We start from the raw sequence: 16,425 nt of genomic DNA, 5'->3' as shown, positions 1-16,425 counted from the left end.
TGGATTTCACAAAAACAAGTAACGACAGACAATCTGGCAACAGTGGGCTAGGCAATGCTACAGTTGGCTTGACTGACTGAACCCCAAGACTGTCCACAAACAATTTCTGTTCATTCCAGAGAGTCTGCTTCAACAGATGTATCCTGTCCAAATCAAAGGATGCAATAGTATCACTCAATTCTGCTTTGGTCACACTGCACTTGGAATACTGTATCCAGTTTTGGACATCAAAGTTTAAGGATAGTGATCAGCTGGAATGTATTCGGAGGAAGGCAAGCCAGATGGCAAGTGGTCAAAAACCAGGTCCTATCAGTAATGGCTTACAGAACTATGTACTGTATGTTTAGCTTGGAGAAAAAAAGATTTGAGACAAGACACAATTTTAAAGATGGTTGTGCACGCACTGGTAACCCCAAGGCTGGACTTTTGTAATGTGTTGTATATTGGACTACCTCTATACCAAGTTTGGAAACTTCAATAAGTTCAAAACACAGCAGCCCGACTGACAACTGAGACATCCTGGACTGATAATTTAACACCAATATTAAAATCACTCCATTAACTGCCAATAAGTTTCTGGGCAAAGTATAAAGTGTTGGTTATTACCTTTAAAGCCCTACATGGTCACAGTCCAGGTTACCTACAGAATCACCTTTTCCCATCCGCCATGTACATTCAGGTCCTCTGGTGGATATTTACCACAGTCAGCCAGGAATAGGTTGGCAATGGTCATCTAGAGGACTTTTTCTTCACCTGCCCCTAGACGGTGGAATGACCTACTGGAAGAGATTTGACAGCTGAATATGCTGTCTGAATTTAAAACAGCACTGAAGACCACTCTTCCAGAAGGCTTATTCAGATGATTTGAATTATACATCTAAGCTTGTATATCTTATTTGTTCTTTTAAATTGATGTATGTTTTGACTGATGTCTTTTAACTGACGTTGTTTGTCTGTTAACTGTTGTTGTTCCCTGCCTCGATCCATGGGGAGATGCAGCTAAGAAATTATTGCCACCTCTAAGGCTGAGAGAGTGTAACATGCTTAAGCTCACCCAGTAGGTTTACATAACTGAACCAGGATTCAAACCTTGGTCTCCAGAGACATAGTCCAACACTCAAACCACTACACCATGCTGGCTCTAATAAGCACCTTTAACTGTGTCATGTATATCATGTATATCAACTATCATGTTTAAATATCATGATTCTTAAATTTTGGTTTTCCAGGAGTTTTGGACTTCAACTTCCAGAAGCCCCAGCCAGCTTGGCCAATGATCAGGAATTCTGGAAACTGAAGTCCAAAACATGTGGAAGACAGAAGTTTGATGTTTGTTTCCTGATGTTTGTTTCCTGGTGCTCCAGAGACTAGGACACAAACCAACTGATGCAACTGAAGAAAAGGAAGAACATTAGGAAGATTTTCCTGAAAGTAAGAGCTGCTTTTCAGTGTAACAGAGTGCCTTGGAGGATGGTGGGCACTCCTTTGCATGGCAGGGACTTGGACCAGATAGTCCTTAAAGTCTTTCTAATTGCATACTTCTATGATTCTAATGCAGTGCAATTTCCTAATACAGTACACTCAGAGTTGGCAAAGAAGCTATACTGGACTAGACCTACAGCAATTAAAAAAAAATCAGGTTTAGTGAGACTGAGACTGTAGTAGGGAGGAGGTTCCAAAACTGGAGAGGGTAAGGCTGCTAGTAATAACAGTGATAAAAATAGATAATTTTATAAAGCCTGATTTTTTTTTAACTGCTTTAGGCCTAGTCCATTAGAGCTTCTTTGCCAGCTCTGGGTGTGTTAGGAAATTGCATGGGACAGAATCATAGAATCGTACAGTTAGGACCTCAAGTACCATCTGGTCCAAACCCCTGCCATGCAGGAATGTAAGAAAGGAGAGCCCACCAAGGCTGACCCCCTCCCTGCTTGTCTTTTGTTGGTAAGCAAAAATGTTTTTATTCAGGCAGGCTTTTAATGTGTGACTATGGTATCGCTTTTATCTGGCTTGTTTGTTATATGGAGTGGGTATTGTGGTTTTATAGTGAGCTATGCTGGGTCCTTTCTGGGAGAAAGACAGCATAGAAATCAAATCAAATCAAATCAATAAAGGGTTCCTACCTTAAATACGACATAGAGATCTTCTAATTCTTGCATAGAAAAGCCAATGTCACCAGATACAGCGCGGACCTTTAGGAATACAGAAAAAAAATCTATCTTAATTTTATTAGCTGAAACTTGGGAAAGTTAAATTCAGTAACAACAGGAAGTTATATTTTACAAATTATGACAAAATGACTTTCAGAGCCTGTGGGACTTGACTGGAGAAAGGAAAGTGTATGTAATGATTTTGAGCAGAATACTAAAGTGTGCATTGGGAGTTATTGATCTCTGAGACAGGAAGATGGAAAAAAACCCAATGACAGCTAGAGAAGAATAGCTCTATTCCCTTGAACTCAGTGGGTAAGCACAGCAAAAAAACTGGTAAAAAACATTAAATGCATTTCCTGCTCTCAGTGCACTGTAATTGGAAGTGGGGACAGGAAATGTGTCAACTCTTTCTTCCTTTCAGCTTTTATCTTTTTAATCCTCTCATTGTCAAACCATCTACAAGGGCATTAGAGGTGTTTGCTGGAGACATCTGATGCTATCTGGAGGGAAAGAACACCACAATGGCACAAACAACAAAGAAAAGTAGCAGCAGGAAGATGTGAAAGCTACTCTTCCCTCGAGACTCTCAAGCATGACAACTCAAAGGATGAAAAAGGTCAGAATCTCCTACTGCCACACCCTTAGTGAAGAAGGGGAAGGCTAACAAGCAGGGTTTTGTGGCAAAGCCTATTATGGCTTTTGCATAATAAAAATCACAACTTTTTTACCCCAATTGTCAGAAGATAAATACACAGCAATTGCTCAGGGGCAGCAGCTACATTCCAGGCCTATTGCTCACTTTTGTAATTCCCTTAACCCACTTTTTGCCACAAAGCAACTCTGTCTTTTAGGACAGTGTCATTCGGGATCACATCAGTTAGTTCCTAATCAATTTACACTGTTTAGTTCATTATATCCTCAAAAATCAGTCCAGGTACAAAGTAGAACAATGAGAGCAAGAACTATACAATCATTATAAAAACTGGATGCCACATACCACACTTCTCTTTGCTGTGTCCTCCAAAGAATGGATTACTTTCAGTCTCTGCTTAAAGCGCATCTGCTCAATATCATCTGCTTTCAAATGGCCAAATTTCTGCAGTCAGAAAAGGTAGACTAATTTCATAATTCAAAACACAGGATAATGCCATGTGTTTGAATAAACATTAAAAGTTTACAGATAATTTACAAAACAGTAACAACTTGAGAGATGAAGCAAAGCTCAGTCTGTAGTGATGGTGAGCAATTGCAACCTCTACCTATGTGTGTAAGCCACAAACCTACAAAACCAGGGGGAAAGCAGGTGAAGGAAATACATTACCAGTAATAAGAAGCATCATCTAAACACCAAAAATATAACACAAAAAAGCCTTTGCTTTATATCATGAGCCCTGCATGTACTTTTTAAGAAGTCAAAAATGAAAATTAAGAAGCTCTAAAAGAGAAATGGGGGAGAAAGTGTGATGACAACAGAAAATTACAGGATAGAATCATTTCTGTGCTTAATGAAAGTGGCAGAAGAGTCCACATCCTGAATCAATGCATGCAGTGGGCTTACACATAAGACAGAGGTTTAATAGTAAGAAATACCAATATATAATTAAATTAACAAAAAAAATCATATGAATAAAAAGGTAGAGCAGCTCTTGACCTCATAGGCTGTTTTAATAAGTTCAAAGATATCAATTTCCACAGGTGGATCATCCCCACTTGTCAATAAGGCATGGAGGTGAGGAATACGTGGAAAAATACTCTGTCTATTAACTACATTGTCCAGGTACCTACAGAAAAAAATCAAAAGACAAAACAAAATGTTAAATTAGTGTGCAATCTGAATATTATGGTTAGGAAAGTCAATTATCATTCTGAATATTTCCACCTAGCCTGCATAATGACACAGATTGGTATAATCAATTTTACAATTTGTTCTGTACACAAATGTTCTGAGTTGTGGTTTTCAGATAATTAGACACATATGGGCTACAACAAACCAATTTACAACTAAACATTTAACCAATTTAAGTACAGCTAACCATTTGAGTTTTTGATCACTGAGAGTAAAATATACTTTTTATATTTGTTCTAATTGGATGCTACTTGTCTTTTTTCAGCAGAAAAACCTCAAGGCAAAAATAACCATTAGTATAAAATACTATTGATTATTATTATTATTAACCTTTATTTATGAAGCGCTGTAAATTTACACAGCGCTGTACATGCAATCTTTTTAGTTAGACAGTTCCCTGCCCAAATCAGACCAATGGAAGGGGACACAAAATCTGCAATTTGCAGATGGCATCTCATCTAAAAAGAGAGGGGCTCAGTGGCAATCAGCTCTACATGCCAAAGGAAAGGATATGCCCTGCTAGCTGGAGTGCGAATGATCACTCATTTGAAATCAAAAGGGCAGGACTGGAATACAGCTGATCCAGTGGACCAATGGAAACAATCTCATAGATTCTCCTATTCTTTTCTATGATGGCAAATTGCTAATGGGTTCTATTCTCAGACTGTATTGGCTAGATATTCCAGCAGAAATGAATGGGTAGACCTTCTTGCAGGGATTCTCTTCACAACAATAATCAAATTCAACATTACAAATGTTCACCTCTTTCTCTCTTACACGAAAAGACTGCCTGTCTTTGGCTGAAAGGAATTCACTAGTCTCCTTCACGGAAATTTGGATTTTCAAAACACATTTTTCTATTACAAAGAAAATGGAATGGACAATAGCAATTCAGAATGCCACAAATTAAGATTCCTTGGCCAAATAGATTCTGGATTTTAGAACAAAATCTTCTGGACTTTATTATATATACAGGGATATATGGGCCTGAATAGGCAGGCCAAAATAAATCTGCTTTGGGTCATTTTGGAGATATGCTGTTTAAATGACACACACATCTTGAGAGGCCAGAAGCTGTGCCAAAGCCTTAGGACTGGAGCATGGCTTTGGTGCGGCTACTGGCCTCTTAAGACGCATGCAGCATTTAAACAGCATACCTCCAAAGTGACCCGAAGCCGCTTTATTTTGGCCTGTCTGTTCAGGCCCTAAGGGACTATCAGTATGCAAAGGGGTCTTGTAGCAAATTTGAGGCTATGGGCTGAAACAGATGGCCCTAAAGGAGTGGCTTGACACCGCCCCTTTGAACACTGGGTTGGGAACTGTATGCCACACCCTCAACCTGGCTTTTTGCCAGCGCAAAAAGAAGTGTCAAAATGCTGCTCTTTTTTGAGTTGGCAAAAAGCTGGATTTTCTGTTGCCACAGCGACTTTACAACGCTCCTGCAGCATGCAGTGTATAAATGCCATGGCACTGGAGCGCTGCAAAACTGCCCATTATAAAGGGGCGGTCTGTTTTGCCTCTTCCTGTAGTATAAGCTTTAGTAGACTTGGTCTATTTCCTCAGATGCATGGTGCAAACAGGTGTCCAGGAAGGATCTTTATAATCAGACTATATGAACAGTCATAGAAATGCAAAACTGGTGGTTGTGGTGATCAGGTGACAAGTTCAGTTTTAACTATGGTTACTGAAGGACAAAGGCAGGAGGAAAGATACCACAGGAATGTTGGAGGGAGTTTTAAAAGGTGTGTGCAGGCTGGGAACTAGGAGATCTGATAGAACTACCTAAGAGTATCCTCATCAAGATGGGGTGTTAACTAATGTTACATGTGTAGTGGGCCAAGAAGCCATTGCTTGTGTTACACCAGCAATTGATGGATTTAAATTTGTGGATATATTCCAATTCAGCTGTTTCTCTTTCAATTTTTTATTTGTAATTTCTTTGCTCAAGGGCAGCTGTCCTGAAGCTCAAGATGGAATGCCCAGAAAAACTGAAGTTTTCTGCAACTGGTTTTTGCGTATTCCCATCCTGATTGTCTGATTTATGCCAATTTATCGTCTGGTGTAGGGACTGGCCTATTTGGCCAATGTAAAGTGCTGAAGGGCATTCTTGACAGAGGAAGGCATATATCACATTATAGGATAAGCAAATGACAGATACTGTGGGTTATCTAATTAGGTCCTGTGAGACTAAGCAGCTTTCCGTCACTAACCTCACTTGAGAAAGAAGAATGAATGGCAATAATAGTATTTACCAACTCTATTGCCATTCATTTAATTATGAAACAAAACAAGATTACCTGCCCAAGACAGTCATGGCCTCGCCTTCATCACAGCAGTTTAATAACTTCTCCATGTTGGCATCCAGAATAGCCAGAGATACTTGCAAGATGACTTTGATGCCTTCATAGAAGAAACAGTCAACAATGACCACAGCACTTTCAAAAGGCATGACACTGAGGAAGAGAGTGAGGAACCAAGACAATGATATACTGGAAATTACTCCCAGATCCTGCATCTTCTCAGATAGCTGGGGAAGACAGTCTCGTGTCAAGTCCTCAAAGATTCCCTGGTCTACCAATGCACCTGAATGGGAAACAAAGAGAGGATAAAGGGGTAGTGTAAAATGCATGTTGCAACTGCAGGGCTAAGGTAAAACTAGTATAAGATAAATCAGAGGTAAAAACTGATATCCCATGTTCATATTCACCACTTGATTTGTAGGTAAAAATTGAGAGATGTGTCCACTAATAGTACCGTGCTCTAGGAAGCAATAAAATTCAATGTGAAAGCTCTGCTGGAATGACTACTTCTCGCATGGGAAATCATCACCTAGCAGCAATAACTGCATATAAGCATGCATGTGCGAACTACTGTTTATACACCAGTTCGCTTCTGAGAGAAGCACGCAGCTATATTTGGACCTTTTGGCAGGATACAGACTGCCCCTTTCCCCGACGGATCAGGGCCTGAGCTGCCACAGCGACAGCCCCGGAGACCCCAATCCGCTGCTTTTCCTAGCCTTGGGGAAGCGGCAAAACGCCGCTTCCCTGCCTCCTGGAAAGGGGTGTCCTTGGGGCTTCATGCCACAAGGACACCCCAACAGCGGCAGGAAGGCAAAGAATGGGGCCGCTTGGCCCCTTTCTCTTTAGTATCGCTGGCGCGGCCGTGTAAAGGCTAAGCCAGCGATACGCGGCACAAAAGGAGCTCCGTTTTGGAGCTCCTTTGGGCGCCGCTGAAAGGGTGCCACAAGCGCCCTTCAGTGGCGCCAAGACGTAACAGCCACGCTGCACCGTTTGAACGTGAAGCGGCCGTTATGTCAAAATTGTGGTGCCCACGTAGACAGAGCACCACCATTTTTACGTACTCAGTACGTACTAGGGTTAGGGAGCGTCTGTAAAGGATGCTCCCGGGCAACCCTAGCACTTACTGAGTACGTGCTTAATGGCCCATCTAAACAGGGCCTTTGTCAACTTTCTATGTCTTCTATGACTTCTATGTATTAGAGGCAAGAGATTAGGACTAGATTTCATCCAATTTATTCTAAGAAAAATTACAGTGTTTTTATGAGACACTGTTTTCAACATGCATCTTTTGTTCTAAGGAGAAGCTATCTGAACCATACAGATATTAATAACTAAACGTCTCTGCTTCAAGCTGCTTTGTACCAAACTAACACTAGCTTTAATTGTTATCTGGAAGACTTACCAACCACTCTGGTGTTATAGTAATCTGGCAGCATCCTTTCACACAGGGCAACAAGGAGCCAGAAAGCTTCTTCCTCATTACAGTACAAAAGTAGTACCGATGTCACAATGTTCATAGCCTGAGAGCAGGTTGATACACACAAAGAACATGTACACACAAAACAAAATAATTCATACTAAGTGAGGAGTATATTTGGGGAGGTAAATCATTTACTGTAATTGTTTTAGAACCTCAGGCATAAATCATAAGTGAGACATCTCAAACAAAAGATATTACAGCTCAGAATCACATTCTTGGCTTCAGACAGGCACTATTGTGTTTTTATTAGAAACTAGAAAAATCACAGATGGGGCACAATGGAAAGGTAGGACTTCTTACATGTATCTTATTCATTACCATACTCTTTTCCTACTTCCCTTCTCCCTAAAGTTTGAAAAAAATATATATACTAGAGATAGAAGGGGTTTTCCATGGGGTTTTGCAAATTATCAGCCTGTGACTTTCATCCTGACTATGCTAAAATGAGAGTGGTACTAAGGGTCAAGGACAGCTCTCCACACAGAGAAGACATTCCCACTGACACAAGGCCTAAACTCCAACATACAGAATGGTTAAAGTGAGAAGAGCAGTGCCATCAAACTCTGAGGAAGTCTACAATTGCTGCTCCCTTACCTGGCAGTAGCCAATTGTGGGATTCCGAAAAGCATATGCTGTTAGTACCCTTCGAAGTGCAGCAATACCCAATTCATTCTGAAAAGCAGGATGCTCTGGCATTGAACGGTGTAAGTCCCTTTCGATTTCTTCTGTGGCAAGGCTATACTTTCCTACAGACTGTTCCACCAAGTCTGCATAATACCCAGGGTGAGTGGTCATCTCATTCCAGGCTCCTGCCACAATAAAACAACAAAAAGTATAGTTTTCTTTTCTAAGGCACTCATGACTTCATGGCCACCCTAAGGTGTTTAACACATGAGACTAAATGAATGATGTAATAATATAATAAGCACCATATATTTAGAAATGATCTTTTAACAAATGCCGTTTACCTAGGATTCTACAGCTGCAGGACCTTTTTTTCAAAAAAAAAATCATGGAAGAAAACTCAAGATTGGATACAACTGGTTTAGGACTAAGGAATTATATCACTAGAAGTAGTTATAGTTGATCTGTCAGTTGTGATTGTGGACTTCCATTTTAAGGGTGAAAGTAGACTACAGTTAATAATCAAAGAACTGTTGCCCTACAGCACACTTACTTACCTGAAAAGAGGAGCCACAGCTCTCCACGAAGATTCTCTGGGATTCCTTTCAACACCAGTTCACGGGTCTTGGCTGTGCGGTACATACACATCCCTCTCCCATATTCAAAGAAATGTATGTTCCATGATTCCTCTTTCATTGTCTCCTTTGCCTTCAGAGGAAAGCAATTGTGGGATCACATTACTAGAAGCATCAGTTGACCCAAACTCTGCATTTTTCCTTCTACTCCTATGCAGTACACTTTACTTTATAAATAATTTATGAACAATGATCTCTTATAGTAACTAACTTGGAAAGATATTGAAGCAGAAATGTATAAAGCTGAAATATGATATCAAATAGTTTCCCCTCAATGAACAGAACAGTGATTAGAAACTGGGCGTGAAAGCACTAGTAGACTGTATATACTTGACTATAAGTCAACCTCATTTATAACTCGAGGGCAGGTTTTTGGGGCCAAAATTATGGATTTTTATATGACCCATGGATAAGTCAAGAGTAAAACTTAGAGGGCATGTAACAAATGATGAAGCAAAGGAAAACAATGCCAAAGAACTTACAAAATCCCAGCAGATATAACTTTGTGCTCACTTTAAAGGCTGGATGGATGAGAGAATAGAGGGAAGTCAGTACTTCTAGGATAAATTACACTCTTTCTTTTCACCAGAGGATGGTTCTCTTTTTTAAAAAATGAGAGTTGAAAGTATAGTACCTACATTGCCCCATGGATAAGTCGACTCAAGTTTTTTTGGGTCAATTTTTGACCTAAATTTCTAGACTTATACATGAGTATATACAGTAGTTCCCAAATGAGTATATACAGTAGTTCCCAAATTGTGCTATCTAGCCTGGCATAATATAAGTTCAGTAAAATGAATTCTGAATCCATCTATATTTCACAGAATCTGACTATGTTGCTGTCTCATGTTAGCATTTATATCCTAAAGGATTAGTGAAAAAATGCTTTATTAGACACCTTAGCTAGCATGGCTAACTCTTAATTTCAAGATGCCCTGCTTTTACAACACAAGGTTGTACATTATACCTTAGTTTAAGTCAACCAAAAAAACTTGTAAAAGAACACAAACACACAGAATCAAATGTAACAACTGGCTTCCAGGCCAAATTCAGGCTAATGTTAAAGGGGGGAGGGATTAAAACTGGATTATTGCTGCAGTGCGGATGTAGCCTTAGAGCAGCATTAACTTTCTGTTTCTTATCATTAAGCAAAGAAGTCCTGAAAAATTTCCCCATGCAAAATCAATACATTGATCTATGCTTAGATTTCCTGGGAACCAAAAGCATAGCCTTTTCAGGGCCAGTCCCAATACTTTCAAATATAATATCAATGATAAGGTTCAGCTACCCATGTAGATTTTAGAAAAACATGGAATGTTTGCTTTAAATCATCCATGCTTTTAATTTTTAACTTAACATGTTTGAAACATTATCCCACTTAAGTGTATTTGACTGTATTTTCTTTTGTAATTCTGATTTGTTTTTATGATATATGTGGTTTTGCAGTGGCTGTATATTGTACTGTATAGTTCAACAAATAAAAACCCTTCCTATCCCTCTGATAAAGAATTGGACTTACTCCCTTTGATCCAAGGACTTCGTCGGAGTTGGACCCAAAGAGTTTTAGCAATCCCTGGGATGCTGTTGGTACTTTATCTTTACAAAAATTGGCCAGCTGATTGTTGAGAGGAGATTCAGGACTGACGGCAGGTGGGCTGTTGGGAGACACCTCTGGAAACTCCTAAAAACAAATGCATAAATTGAAAATAATGAAAGCACAAACAGGCTTCCTTGCCAAAACAAAGAACATTTAGGCTGCAACCCCACTGCAGAAATAATCTGGTTTAACTCCTCCTTTAACTGCCATTGTTCAATGCTATGGAATTCTGGGAACTGTATGGCACCAGAGCAGAGCTCCACAGCATTGAGCCATGGCAGGTAAAGGGAGGGTCAAACTGGATTATTTGTGCAGTATGGATGTAACCTTAGGGCAGCATCAACGTCTTCCTTCTTATTAAGTGTATTTCCATTCAGCCCTTGTTTAAAGCACCATGCTTTTGACTCTCTGCTGAGCTGCCCATCTAGGATGGGTATACAGTCTTCAGCATCAAAACCACACCATCTACAGTGGTCCCCCGGGTTACGAAATTAATTCGTTCCGCGGTTAATTTCGTAACCCGAAAACCTTCGTAACCCGAATTGCCATAGGCGCTAATAGAAAAAAAGCCGCGGCTCCGCCGCGGCTCCATTTGAAACAGCGCCGGGGTTTTTTCGTAACCCGAAAAAACCTTCGTAAATCCCTATGGGATTTATTCGTATCCCGAAAATTTCGTACCCCGGGTAATTCGTATCCCGGGGTACCACTGTATTTCAGAACAGCAGTTCCTATTCACTGTGGACTTGCTACATGTCCAACCCTAATTGCCCAATGAGCGCATCCATACGAAACTTGAGTTTGTAGATATTCATCTGCCACATTCATAGCTCATTGTTTTGCATACATTTTTTAAAAAACAACATGTGAAGCATCACTGAGCAGATGGAAAGAACCAAAAGGCTTACCAATATTTTCAACAGTTACTGAGAGTACAGGGCCAAAATTAGAAACATTTAGCAGTCCTGACCAATATTACTCAGTTTGGGAAGATGAGAAGAGTGGCCCCTCTCCAAATGATACCTTTCTTTCTCTAAATCTGCTCACTCCTGAGTGTTTTTTAATGAATTCTCTCCAATTATTTGAATTTTTCTCCATATGGAGAAAAGATAGTTCCATTTTCTTCTCACTTTTGCATCCACTTGCTTTTTATGTTCTTTATCCGTGCATCTTCAAAGCCATCTTATGACGCTGTTCATTAACTGAGTCCTCACTGTTATAATTTGGCTCACTACTAATAAGTGGAATGACAGTGAATTATTACCCCATTATCTCATGTGGGAAATCATGTTATGAACTTCCCATAGTCAGAGAATTTAATCAAAGATCTCAGCAAATTTCCCCCTTGTACAGCATTTGAAACAGACAGTGCTTCCTAATCTGCAGTCCCGTAGATCAAGACAACATTATATATCCCTGATAAAAACAAAATAAACTGGAAAGGGCACACAGTGTATGGATCTACACAAACAGAAGCTCAGGCACAGAACTTCAGTGAGAAATGGCAGGTGAGAAACTCCAGTGAGAAATGAATCTCAAGAACAAATCACAAGAATCTCAAGAACAAACTGTGTAAGGAAGGACAGAATCTGTAAGCAGAGCAGAACAAGAGTCAGTTTCACTCTCCCCTCCATTACCACACTTTTTTGATTATCAGCATTCACTAACCAGTTGTCTTACTTGTGAATGCACAACATGGTACACAACAATCATGGTACATAAGCAATGGTGTACGTCTTCTCTCCTACACAGATGCTGTCTTATGACATGTCACTGATGCAGTCCAATATTGTCTGCTCTGCTCTTTAGGGACTCACACAGAAATGTTACCTCATTTTAAAAACTTTAAATGCCAAGCATTGAATGTAAGACCCTTCACGTGCAAAACATATGCTGTCCACTCTGCTATAATCCCTCATCTACCTGCCCTTAGTCAGATAATTCAATGTGAGATTTCAACCACTTCCCCCTTGTTCTGGCATCTAAGGGAGCCAATGCTATCTAACCAGTTTTCTCTCAAAACAGTATATTGTTAGGAGTATCATTCTATAACTGTTTTTCTCTGGTAAGACAGGATAGGATAAAAATAAATCTTCTTTAGTTTATTCTTTAAGGTTGAGAAAATAGGTAAAATCTGACAGAAAATAGGTAAAATCTGACTTAAGATGCAGATAAAAGACCAAATCTTTTACAGAAAGCTGAACAAATCATTAGCACTCTTTCTGGTGTATTTTGCTGTAAACAAAGGAAGGGCCTTGGCTTGTCATCCAGGTTTGGAAAGCGACATAAGGGACCATACCATTAAAATACATTTGGAATTTGCCACAGCTATTATGGAATGCCATCTCAGCCCTTCCAGAACTTGCTTCTAGTACCTCATGAGCATGGTCACCAAAGCTTTTCTTCCACCCTCTGTCATTGCTACATGACTGTTTTGATGGGGTTTTCTGTAGGAAGTCAGAGATTCTCTGTACCAGGAAATCTCGATCTTTCAGGTTGGCAAAAAGGAAAGTCATTTTGTTTTTGGTGCTGATGGAGAGTGGACTAGGCAAGACACTGGAACTGTCAGCTTTCTCAACAATTGTGACCTAGAAAATACACACAGGTTAATGAATTTATACCAAGCTCTTCTAAAATTACAATGTTCAGTATTTAATTCTGAAGAAATAATCTACACCCTTGATGGATATTTCTTCCAAGACCATCCCCTTCAAAAGATATGGTGCTTAGTGCCACAAAGATCTAACTGCAGGCATGACTTTTCTCCCTGGAGAAAGATGACAGGTTTTGTAGAAACCATAGAGATCGAAAAGTTACAAGCAACACAATAAAGTAAGACCTATTTTTCATTCAACCACTTTATTTCTCAAAACTATCAATTGTTTATTTTAGAACAGATCTTCTTAATACTCATGCTGTATTAAGCACAGATTTGGCCCTTTGACAATGGAATCCATGTGACAAAAGCAGGGGATGAAACAGCATTGCAAGGTGCCTAGTTAACTCTAACATACATAAGTCTACTTCTTCTGGTTGTGACCAGTGATCTCCTACCACCTCTGGCTCAAAGAAGAGTTCACAACTGTAGAATGGCATAACGACATGTGACACCCCCCCAATATTTTGGACTGGATTAATCCCTCACCATTGGCTAAGTTTTCTATGATTGCTGAGAGTTTTAGGCCAAAATCATTTGGAGGCCCACAGCTGCTCATTCCTCCTGCATAAGGTGCAATTAGAAAAACAATGAACCATAAAGCTAAATTAGATTAAGGCCCGGTACATACTGCCCCAAAAGGGTGGGCTGGAGGCAGCTGGTTTTCTTCCGGAGGGAGCAGCCAAACTGCATGGTATCCCTTTGCCCCAAAAAGAACCCAGAAAAAATGGGTCCTTCTTCTGATGCTGCGTGGATGTCATGACTGCGCCATTGGCACACTCGTGACATAAGCGACGTGCAGTGGTATCTATACACTGTGTGTCGCTTATGTCATGATGGTAGCCCTTGTATGGACGAGAGGCTGCCATTACGCCGCAGCCGTGACATCCTAGGTTTAGGGACTGTGCAGTTGGTGCGTGGTCCCTAACCCTAGAATTGCCACCTGGACACCGCTTCTTGGCGGTATTAAATTTAATTGGCCTAAATAAAATTAAGCCTACAATTATTTAGCCAATGGGATAATCAACTGAGGATTTAAATAATACATCATACAAATACTCCCTTAAATTAAAACCTGCCTGGAGGCTAACAAAATGAGTAAGCAAATCTTACCTCCCTGAGTGGTATTATGAGATGACAAGCCTCCTCGGCCTTGCTAGCAAAACAGATATAGTTATTGGACACAAACATCTGGCCTAGGATATGAATTTTGTTGAATGGGGTCCACAAAGTACAGTCTGTGTGCCCATCAAGACGTTCATCTTTAGGCAGCCGAAATGTAGCTCGGTACCACTCATTTTTGGCTCGAGCATCCAGATCTCTGTAGAAAAAGACAACCCTTAATACTTGGCACTTGGAAGGAAAATAACACTATTATTCAACTGTTACAATAACGGCCTTTTCCCACAAGTTTGTCCCATATTTCTCCTTTCTTTAAGTATAGAAAAATTTACACCTGATTTATGGCTGGCAAAAATCCTAAGTAAAGCTATATAGTTTTCAGTCCAGCACTGAACACTGAAAGCAATGTTTCTTTCTCAACACCTGTTCAAAAATCCAAGTTTTTAAATCCTCGGGACATAGCCAAAGAACCAGGAACACTGCAGCGCTGAAATGTTAATCAGAATTCCTGGCAAAGATCATTGAGCCCCCTGATTTGGCAGCAAAAATATTTGCTCAAGGGTAACATGAGAATAAAAGTTTTAAAGAAGTGGAGGTGGGGGAGAAAGATAGGAAAGTTTTATAGATCACCTAAGAACAAGACCCATTGTCTGTCATTCTGGAACTGTACTAACCATACTGGGGCCATGTATTCCTATTCCTTTCCAAGACTGAACCCAGAGGAAAACAGTTCTGCAAATCTGCAGCAGAAGCAGCTGCCCTAACACTGTTTGGCAAGTAGTGCATATGATACCACAAATTCACCTGCCCATCTCTCTCTGGAACAATTGTACAACTCTGATTTTACAACTTTGATTTTTTGTTACTATTGCTAAAAGGTAAGGCAATGTATTAACATTTAACATATTAACATTTAATTCAATAAATATAGAACTGATGCTTTAAGATTTAAACAACTGAAAAGAAATGAGTACGTAGCCAGTTAAAGCCTTAAGGAAGCATAAACCAATGTTTAAATCAAAGGCAAGCATATCTATTAACCTCAGTGCAAAGATAGAATCCATGTCACCATGGATGCAGTGCCCACCCAGAGGGAACCTGATAAAAGCCCCTACACCTACACTCTGTTATATCATGTAATATCGTGTGCACACAGACACTCAGCATGAGGGGCTACTATGGAAAATGGGAGATCTATGCACATCCCCATACACTCTGCCAATTATGAGTCAATCAGGAAGGTGGGTGGAGGGGCATGCAAGGACCTCCCATAATGACCTCAACTTCAGAATCCATTTGCCCACTAATCCGAAAACAGAGAGAAAGAAGCATGGCTCAATAATGCCTTCCAAAAGATCATTTGGCATTGGGAACTCATGCACATGGTAGACTACATCAAGCCCATGTGTAGCCAAGGGTCCGTAGGGGAATTTTATTATTATTGTTATTAGCTCAAATATTGCAAGAGGGGCTGGCTACAAGAGCCCACCGAAATCGCCCTCCCGATATGTATACGGAGTAGACCAGGGGATCCCAATAAATAAAGCTGAGACGGATATTAATAACTAGATGTCTAATTTATTGAAATAGGGGAAAAACACATGCGTTGCGCATACACTCACACACACACTCAGGACTCAGGAAAATTAGGATTGGAAAATGGGAACAGATTTCAGGCGTTACTAATGGAGATGCTTACCAGAATGTAGATTCCCTCCGGGAAGCGAATGGAGTAATGGACAGTGAGACAAGTCTGCTCCGCAATCTGGGTTTGAGCAGAAATGCCGGCTACCAGAACAGAGGTCCGACTGACGTGGAGCAACCAAAGTAGGGACTTTTTATAGGCCAAATCTGGCCTGAGGCAATGAGGCTGGCTTGGCCGAAACAAAGGTGTTCTAAAGATTTTCTTTTCACCTGGATGTCTGCTTTAGATAGTATAAAGGGCTTATGTCACTCGGACAATAGGTTTGAGGAGGAGGTTGATAGCTTCAGGGAAGGCAATCCTTTCACTCTTC

At 40.2% G+C, this 16,425-nt stretch overlaps 1 protein-coding gene across 3 annotated transcripts in view; it reads right to left on the bottom strand.

Moving 5' to 3' along the window:
* TBC1D9B (TBC1 domain family member 9B) overlaps nt 1-16,425 on the bottom strand; it is a 49,282-nt gene that overhangs the window by 18,145 nt on the left and 14,712 nt on the right. For 2 of the 3 annotated variants that reach the window (XM_089528861.1, XM_089528869.1), the window contains exons 6-15: nt 14,402-14,609; nt 13,008-13,220; nt 10,558-10,719; nt 8,961-9,111; nt 8,374-8,588; nt 7,702-7,819; nt 6,294-6,579; nt 3,802-3,931; nt 3,148-3,246; nt 2,121-2,189 (exon numbers count right to left, since the gene is read on the bottom strand). In XM_089528861.1, coding sequence (XP_089384987.1) covers nt 2,121-2,189; nt 3,148-3,246; nt 3,802-3,931; nt 6,294-6,579; nt 7,702-7,819; nt 8,374-8,588; nt 8,961-9,111; nt 10,558-10,719; nt 13,008-13,220; nt 14,402-14,609 — 1,651 coding nt within the window. The remainder of the gene's footprint in view (nt 1-2,120; nt 2,190-3,147; nt 3,247-3,801; nt 3,932-6,293; nt 6,580-7,701; nt 7,820-8,373; nt 8,589-8,960; nt 9,112-10,557; nt 10,720-13,007; nt 13,221-14,401; nt 14,610-16,425) is intronic. The other variant, XM_089528878.1, reaches the window with a different exon arrangement.

The sequence above is a fragment of the Sceloporus occidentalis genome, unplaced genomic scaffold (assembly GCF_023333645.1).
Source record: "Sceloporus occidentalis isolate IW3139 unplaced genomic scaffold, rSceOcc1.0.p SCAF_1, whole genome shotgun sequence".
Classification (NCBI taxonomy): domain Eukaryota; kingdom Metazoa; phylum Chordata; class Lepidosauria; order Squamata; family Phrynosomatidae; genus Sceloporus; species Sceloporus occidentalis.
The sequence above is the reverse complement of the archived record's forward strand: the minus strand, read 5'-3'. Positions and strand labels throughout refer to the sequence as shown.